This window comes from Cyprinus carpio, chromosome B21 (assembly GCF_018340385.1).
Source record: "Cyprinus carpio isolate SPL01 chromosome B21, ASM1834038v1, whole genome shotgun sequence".
NCBI classification, from domain to species: Eukaryota; Metazoa; Chordata; class Actinopteri; order Cypriniformes; family Cyprinidae; genus Cyprinus; species Cyprinus carpio.
This window is the reverse complement of record NC_056617.1, coordinates 3,072,387-3,081,992: the sequence shown is the minus strand read 5'-3', so window position 1 is coordinate 3,081,992 and position 9,606 is coordinate 3,072,387. Positions and strand designations below refer to the sequence as shown.

The window sequence follows — 9,606 nt, the reverse complement described above, 5'->3', positions numbered from 1 at the left end:
ATGCAAAATACAAAAGTGGTTCAGTTTTTTAGAATTACTACAGAAACCACAAAGACAAAATGAATAAGAAAAACTCTCAGGATTACCAAAAAAAAAAAAAAATTTACAGCCAAAATATCACGTGTTACACATAATAAGATGTCAAATCAATCTGCAGTTAATCATGCAATTAGACAAAAGAGAATTTTTCCTCATAATTATTTATATTGTGCATTTCAAAACTGACCCTTGATTAAATCGAATTTGTACAGATGGCTTTCAGGTTCTGCGGTGGAATTGTTCATTATTGTAAGTGTTTCTATTGTAAAACATCCAAAGATGTGTTGTTTAAGAAAAACTTGAAATCCGATCTGTTTGCAAAGCAGTCTTTTTCACATATGAAGTGTTTTGGAGGTGCTTGTCGTGTACAGGAAAATAAAACGGGGAAAAAACGTCCACAACTTTGATACTGTTCCTCATCTGAATGGCTAGAGTAATTCAGCAACGTTTAAACTGAAATGCTATTTATGCATATTTAAATAAGCCTTGGCTATATTTTACTAAGATGTTTTATAAAGACACTAACACATTGCTAACACATTTATCTCCTTTTTAAATATTCAACACAGAGAGAATGTGTCAATGCAGTGTGTACGATATTTGACATCAAACCCTCCAAAATCAAAACAATACGGTAATAAAAAAGCATAAAATCCCCCCTTCAAGACTTTTAACTTCTAAAGCACCTGTAAGTACCCCAAATGAGAATTAAAATCATCTGAAAATGTAAGTTTCTGCACTTCACACAAGACTTTTAAGACGTTTTCATCTCGGTGTGCAAAATGCAAAGATGTTTCAATAGCCATGTACAATGAAGGTGCTTAAAGATGTGTGTATATATATATGTATGAAGCCCTTCTGTGGCGACTGGTGGGAACTTGCACTATTTGTTTGATGATGTTTTAATATTGGTTACGATATATTGATATTTCTTAAAGATTTAAAAACATACAAAAAAAATCACAGAACATGTCTGAGATATGCACTTTACTCCTCTTTAACACAAGAACAATTTCAGTGAAAGTGTTTTTTATAAATGTGTGTGGTATTTGTATATTCGATTAATCCCTGGGTAAACAGAATCAAAGAACTGGAATAACATTAAAAAAAAAAAGCTTTTTTTTTTCAAGAACCCTGTGTCTTTTTACGGCTCATTTCTTTCTTGGAAATCTGACAATGGCAGCTCTGCAGAAGCGGGTCATTTAATGAGGCTTTTATCTACAGTGATGAGGTCAAGTGCATTAAAGCTCTCTTTAGAGTATTTAAAGGTTAAATGCCATAGTCGAGGATACAGCGAAGGCAGATTCATTCTCCCTCCTAAACGTCCAGCTTTCTGGATGATAGAGCAGATCTTTAACGGCTAACTTACCTCAACCTAAAATTACTCTGAAATCATAGCATGTGGTAGTTTGTTATGACACAAGGTGCTGAGGATCCAACAGACAGCCCTCTCTGGCACAATTAATCATCTCTGTGAGTAATCTAAACCCACACGCTATAACTACGCTTCAGTTTGAGCCAGTTTCCCAAACACATACTATTGCTGTTTTTGAATAGTGAAGAATATTTCAAGCAAGAGTGCTATTAGATTCATTTGAGAACCTTTGAGGTCTTTCCGAGAAGTTGATTTTCTGACAATTCGTTTTTAATTTGTTGGTTACTGCCAGTTTTGGATGAGCATCTCAAACTGACTGATCAAATGAAAGCATTATATAAAAATTCACAATTATCTGAATTATCAGAATGATGAGAACACACTTATTTTAAATGACAAATTCTCTGAATGTCTTGAATAATTAAAAGATTTTAAAGCATGATTACTATTTTAAATTACATTACTTGTCTTAATATGCGTCAGTGTTCAAAGTTAAAAGTTAAAAATAAAAAATGGGCTCTAAAATGAAAACTAATCAAAATGTAATTTTCTGTTCATTTAAACACAATATGTATTTTATATACCTCTTTTATTGCTATCTAGTGCCCTCTACTGTAAATCAAGGTACAATACAAATAACAAAAAAAACAACAAAAAAAAATAAGTTTGACACATTTCTCCCACACTGTTCTTTGCTGTATACAAAATATACAATTAAAATGATTTGTTTAAGGAAAATATAACACCACATTTCTCACTTCATAAATAATAATAATAAATTGTTTAGCTGTAAATTGCGAAACACTGAGTCCTTGTTGAGCTTGTTTCAGGTAAACAAACGTATATAAATCAATCCCATGCTAGTTAATTTGACTCTTTAATGTATATTGCAATTATTTCATTATGACAGCGTTTTGAACACGTGTTCTGTGATTCTGAACTGTATTTTCCCTTCATCATTTTACCTCACCTGCTAATATAGTTCGTTTATCTCACCTTTCGTTGGCGAAATTGAGTCATACACATCTTAAACCTCCTCTGGCCTCCATCCATAAACTTTCTGTTTATGTGGTAATCCACATTTTTCTTTATTTTCTTGCAACTCAACCGCTGCGTGTTTTCTTTTCACACAAATCAACTGAATCATTAATGTGAACCGGTTCTTTAGATGATTCGAGCGAACTGATTCGCGTTTAACCGGTACGAGCTTTGTTTAGGAGTAAAACTGCGATGTGCATGGTGTACATTTGATTTAACCTAAAACATAGACATTAACAGCTGCATTTAATTACTTCTTTAAAACATGTGAATAAATAACACGCAAAATGTAGACTTCTTGGAACTCTTTTAAGCGATAACTCAAATGAATCGATTCGCTCAAACGAGTCGGTGTACAGAATGGAAACACTTACTACGTAAAAATACTGCATAGTGTACACTATTAAAAACAGTAAGTTGAAATTATTTTTTTATCATTACACTTTAAAGTCTTCAAACAGTGATATGCTATATTATGTCCTTTTTTCCAGTGCAAATGTCAGAGCAAAAGACACGTTTGAGAATAAAAATGACAAGATAAAAAGTCTTGTTTTCTGAGAATATTATCAAAATAAAGTGAGTTTATGATTAAAACAAGAACAAATATCAGCCAATGGGGTCAGAAAAATCAACTTAATTCAAAAGACAAAAAAAAAAAGAAAAAAAAAAAAAAAAAGGTTAACATACTCCACTGACATATTTGCTTTTGTCTCAAGCATAAACTTAAAACTTCTTGGAAAACAATCTTTTTCATCTCAAGTAAAAGAATATTTGAAATAGAAAACAAGAAAAGAAAAAAAGATATATATATATATTTTTTTTTTTACAGTTTATGCAACATCAGGAGTTTATGAGTTTAAGACTTTCAGCCCAGATTTATTATTTCAGGGCTTAAAATGTGGAAAGATAATTTAACACCCGCAGAATTCTTATAGCAGCACGAAATACTGTTTGCACTCTAAACTGCTATTTATTACACAACACTAAATTCATAAATTAGTTTGTTGCAGTTATAGTGTATTTTGCATGTTATTCTCTTGTAGCAACCAATAAATCAGTCTCACATTCACAGAATATATAGCTTACACTTACTCCTGGAAAAATAAGATGGATCGTTTTAGTCCACAATTGTTAAATTAAGACCTTCAGACAAAAATAAGAATCTGTCGTTTACTATAAAGTAGTTTATGCAAAGTTATCCGGGTTTTGAAATCAAAAAGGTGTTTTGGCAAAAATGACCACTATATAACTCAACTTAAAACTGTCACAGCAAAAGTCAACATTTAAACCATTAAGATTGACAAATTAACATTAATGTTAGCCAGTAAACAAGAACACTTCCAAAACTTCCAAATCATTTATTTCTACCAAAAACACTATAGGAATGAGATTAATGAGCAACATTGCTGTCACTAGCAAATATCTTAATTGACAAGATTCAACGTAAGCATTATAACTGAGAAAGAAAGTTTAAAAAAAAAAAAAAAAAAAAAAAAAAAAAAAAAAAAAAAAAGTTTAAAATCAAAGCAACAAAAGTGGGAATTTCCAGTCACTATTAGATGTATTACCAAAAACACTGACATTCACGGGACTCTGGTGTTTTAAACGGCTCTCCTACACTATGTAACAGGAAGCAGAACAAGCATCTGGAAACATTGAGAAAAATTTACTCAAAATTGTTTTATTTCAAAAGCTCTGGCAGCTCCCGAACCTCATGTGGCAAATCCAGTAGACATGTAAAATACAACCATACAATACATTATTCAAAAAAGGTACCAAAAAGTACAGTAAAAATAACACTTCCATCTCTGGAAATGTGGACAAAGGAAAATAAAAATTAAAATAAAAATGTGGAAGTGTGACATTGCTTCCCCTGTTCATCTGTTCTGTACAAATGGGTCATGATCTCATCCGGTAAAAGGAAAGAGCCCGCAGGTGTGTGAACTGCTGTTGTCGTCACGGTCAGACTCCTGGTTTTTGGGAATACATTAGTCCTGATGAGAAACAAACAGACATGGTCAGTGGCAGGTTGGAAAACGTTATGAGAAACGCAAAAGCAGAGTCTTGCATGCATTTTGTCAATTGTTCATTTAAACCTTTTACAAGGATTTGTAAACCAGTACACAGACAGAGAGAGAGAGAGACTACCATTTTGGCTTTCATACCAAATTGACAGATATTAGTCCTCGTTTTAAAGTATAAACTAAAAATGCAACCGTTTCAGAAAATTAGGCATCATGTCTTCAATTTGCACCTTAGGGATGTTCAGATTTGTACTGGAAAATGCATGCCACATTTAATACCAGAAAAAAAAAAAAAAAAAAAAATTCTACTACGATTTAAAGCTTTAATTTGTGAAAGCTTGGGGGGGGCTTTAAGATCTGCAGAAATCAGCTCTAAATAAGTGTCATCAAGCTCATTTCAAGCTCTGTTCTCATTCGACAGTGTCAGTGCAGTTAAATCAATATTTCCAAGTAGTGTTTCTTAAACCCCAAATAAGCAAGAATAAGGAAACAAACACACTTATCCATTGATTGTCACACACTACCTGTTCTGTATGATCAGTATGGCTTGTAGCCACTCTGGTGGCCTCCACGTCTTGGTGTTTTCCCATAGCTTGCAGCGCCCTGGTCTGGAGAAAATAAAGTGTGAGTGACTGTACATGGAAGTGAAAACAATGATCTTAAGAGCATCTGTAAGATGTTTACTTACTGTAATCATAACCGCCACCATATCCATAGTAGTCAGAGGAATAGTCGTAGTTCCCATAGCCTCCGTAACCACCATAGCCCTGCTGGGCACCGTAGCCATAACCTTGGTTCCCGTAGCCCTGGTTCCAGTAGTTGTTATAGCCCTGGTTCCAGTTCTGGCCTGGGCCTGAGGAAATGGACACCATTAGGTCAATGACAGACTGCGGTTTATAGTAATGTAATAAGCACCTAAAACACGCCGCTTACCCCCACGACCCCTGCCACGACCTCCAAAGCCTCCGCGGGCGCCGTACTGCTGCTGCTGGTAGATCTCCTTGGGCTGGGCGATTTTGATCTCGCACTGAAATCATATTAGAGACACAAATATAAGAGCAAGCCCAAACTTTTAAAAACCCTTTATTAAATTTAAAAAAAAAAAAAAAAAAAAAAAAAAAAAAAAAAAAAAAAAACCCACACACCACCTTTATTCTACCCCAGAACTAAAAAACAAAGAATAATAATTTAGAGGGAAAAAAAAATTGTGGTAACTGCAGGAGGTTAAGATGAACTGACTTCATCTAAAAATTTCAATTTAGAGTATGGTAATAAAGATTAGTAAATAAATTAATAAAGTTAAAATATAATGACTTCACAATTCTTCATTTTCAATTTAAGGAAGATAAATTAAATCGTAAAAATAAGTAAATAGAATAATAATCAATAATAATAATTATTAATAATCATGATTTTACAATTTGGACTTTCTCCTGGCAAAAACAAGCTGCCGTAATATACACACACACCACACTGTAATTTCAACTCACAAATTGACTCACCATAACTATGCATCTATTGCAAAAACATTGGAGAAAAATGCATACAATGTCTTGCTTTCCATTCGTTACCTTGCTTCCACAGACATTATGGTATTTCTTCTCCAGGATCTTTTTGATGGCAGATTCCTCCTTGAAAGTGATGAAGACGAAGCCCCTCCTTTTGTTCGTCTTTGGATCCATTGGAAGTTCAATCGTTTCAATCTGCAAGCATCATAATCGATACAGCATTAATAAGTGTCAGAAGACACAAATAAATGTTTTAGGCTCAATAGATGTAAAACTCACCTCTCCGAAGGCCCCGAAGTACTCACGGACCTTCTCTTCTGTGGTTTCAGGGTTAAGGCCACCGACGAAGATCTTCTTGACGAGCTCTTTCTTTATAGCCATGGCTCTCTTGGGATCGATCTGTCGGCCGTCTAGCCTGTGTTCCTTCTGCTCCAGCACCTTTCAAAAGAAGAGACGTGAACGTCCGCCACCAAGCAAGTGTTTGGATTACGAAACGCTTCGAAAATGAAAGCATACGTACTTTGTCCACACTTTCTGCATCTTTGAACAAGATGAACCCAAACCCTCGTGACCGGCCGGTGTTTGAATCCATCTTTATGGTGCAGTCCGTCACCTCACCGAACTTTGAGAAGTAGTCCTTTAGGTCTTTCTTACTGGTGTCCCAGCTGAGTCCTCCAACAAACATTTTACTGCACAAAAGAATGAAACCAGTTGATGAGAGCCTGTATTAAACCACAAACAGAGCAAGCTCACAACACAGACAAAAAGACTGCAACGGCTGGATTTATAAAGCACCTTAAACCGTGTACCAGAGTGCTGTACAGTTATATAAAACAAAATACATGAAATAAATCTGATCACTTTCCCCATAAGGGAATAAAGAGTTAAAAACGGACCTACAAGGTTGGTTATCGGTTGATTTGCTTTCATCTTCTCATTAAGCGGTCAAAGAATTCCCAGTGAATAACTACATTACCCATAATTCTGCAGAGAAATGCACACCAATCAGAAGAACAAGCAAATAAACAAATGATTTTTCCCCACTCCTGAACAACTGTGACCCTGGACCACAAAACCAGTCTTTTAGGTGCACAGGGATATTTGTAGCAATAGCCAAAAATACATTGTATGGGTCAAAATTATCGATTTTATTTTTTCAAAATCATTAGGATATCAAGTAAAGATCATATTCCATAAACATATTTTGTAAGTTTCCTACCACAAATATTAAACTTGATTAGTAATATACATGGATAAAGATTTCATTTGGACAACTTCAAAGGCAATATTCTCAATATTTTGAGAACATCTTCACATTTATTTAAAATAAATAAATAAAAAATTTTTTTTTGTTTGCATCCTCAGAGAAAAAAAAAAACAAAAAAAATAATAATAATAATAACCTCGGCCAAATGTCCTTTCCTAACATATATCAACGAAAATCTTATAAATTCACTTTTTTTGTTTGCATCCTCATAACATTTAAATAGCTGTACCTCGGCCAAATGTCCTTTCCTAACATATATCAACGAAAAGCTTATTCATTCAGCTTTCAGATGTATACATCTCAATTTCTACAAAATTTACACTTAAGGTTTTGTGGTCCAGGGTCACAGTTGACATTTATAATGTATTACCGAATTGTAGATCTCCCCTCATTAAAGCTGACAAATAGACATTGTCAGATTTGATTTATTTCCGTGACTCACAACTCAAAGCTGGTTGTTATGATTTACTGCCTAGATTAAAAATCCCTATGGAAGAGATGAAGTGGGCGGGGACTAATGCGCGCTATAGATCCGATTCTAAAATCTAATTGGACGAGCTCGTGTCCACTTCAACTAACGTTATATTAAGGCCCAGTAGCTTGGCAACCATAAATAGTATATCTGCTCAAAGTTAATGAAGAAAAGGGTTTCCACTGCTTGGTTTAATAAAGCTACTTTCCACGGCGTGTTTGCGATTTTACCGCTGCACGGTCAGTTAATGCGCACGCGTCGTGTATCAAACATCTGCTGCCACCCGCCAGCGAGAGATTCACCTCCAAACAACCCTCGTTTTCAACAAAGAGCACAATAACCGGACAGAAGAAGCGAACCAGAAACCCACCCCACCCCCCTCTATTAACAAAGACACGGCGCCAACAGAGACGCCTTTAAAAAACCGTCTACATTAAGCTTGAAAACGTAATAAAGCGCTCAATATCCTCACCCGGCATCTTCCTCGCCCTTGCTGGCGTTGATCTGTCCTCCCTCGCCGGCTCCGTTCTCCTCATCCGCGGCCTCCTCCGCGAGCTCTGCTCCGTTCAGACTATCCTCGTTCCCGTTCTCCGAGGTTTCCATGAACTGATGCTCTGCGTCTGCCATTTTGGTAGCTTTAGGTTACCTTTGGATGAGAAATGATTTAGTTTCACAGCGCGCGATACAACGGTTGATGCTAGAATAATAGAGCGGCGGCATGGTAACGCCATCCGATTCAACGCAAACGCTCCATTTCAGTCTTAACTCGATAAAAGCACAAAAAAACCAAACGAAATCAGGCTTAAAAGTGTGTTTGAAACGTATAACACGCATTTGGCTCGAAACAAACAAATACAAACACTCATTAATGCCGCGTAACGAATTCTAAAGCAGCACGCAATGCTAAACTAGCTAAGCGATAGCGTTTGCATTCTCTTGCAGCTAACGTTACACCGAACGCACAAAACAGGCTTTTTCGTCTTAAACTGTGTCTTACAGGTATTCTCGCGAAACATAAACTACCCCAACACAACTAACCACCCGAATTAAATTCAAAATAACCGGCTTACTGTAAAATATTGGCGCTGAAAAAGCCGCTCTCCAAGATGGACTCTCGCGTACAGTACCAACTCGTGGCCAGCTTTATAGCGCCGGATGAGTCCGGTGGAATAAAACAAGCTGTGATTGGACGACGCTATTTGACCAGGCACTGATAGCGTTCTTTGATTGGTCAGAGGCGGTGAAGCACCGCCCATTATGGTTTCTTCCTGCGCACTTCTTTTCTGTTATGCGCTCGAACGGTTTAGCACGAGATGTTCCTATAAAACACGACGAAGATGATGTTGTGCCGTTAAACACAGTGAACATACGCGTGCATAAAACGATGTAATATCCATAAATGCTTTAAAAAATAAAACTTGTTAGGCTTCCCAATCGATTTAAATGATTTCCGCCAGTCGTCGATGAAGTACTGAACTCACAAAGAGGACATTCTAGCAGAGCTGAGGATAACAACTACACAATTTATTCATTTTCGACTTTTCTATGACCTTTAGACAATTTTCACGATCACTTAAGGCATTTTTTGTATTGCTGTCTTGTTTTTGGACATTATTACTATAACATAAGAACCACCAAAAATCAGTTAATAAAAATAAATCGATTATTGTTATGTTTTTCTCGAAAATAAGATACTGTAACAATGTTTAATTGTTTGCAGAGACCAAAACAAATTAATATAAAATCATACAAACACAAAAATTCAATATTAAAATAAAATATCATGAACAGATTCATCCTATGCATGATATAAAGCTGTATTTCAGCTTCCCAAGTTAAAGGTAAATTATGTTATTATAACAAAACACTCCAAACTGAGGGCG

At 35.6% G+C, this 9,606-nt stretch overlaps 1 protein-coding gene across 1 annotated transcript; it reads right to left on the bottom strand.

Moving 5' to 3' along the window:
* Nucleotides 1-4,117: 4,117 nt before the first annotated feature.
* On the bottom strand, nt 4,118-8,945 carry LOC109110581 (heterogeneous nuclear ribonucleoprotein A/B-like). The gene is made up of 9 exons (XM_042747714.1): nt 8,794-8,945; nt 8,196-8,369; nt 6,505-6,673; nt 6,264-6,422; nt 6,048-6,179; nt 5,410-5,503; nt 5,165-5,329; nt 5,001-5,084; nt 4,118-4,446 (listed from the first exon to the last, which is right to left on the bottom strand). Exons 2-8 carry the CDS (start codon nt 8,348-8,350, stop codon nt 5,014-5,016), a joined length of 945 nt encoding a protein of 314 aa, XP_042603648.1. The 5' UTR covers nt 8,351-8,369; nt 8,794-8,945; the 3' UTR covers nt 4,118-4,446; nt 5,001-5,013.
* Nucleotides 8,946-9,606: the final 661 nt, after the last annotated feature.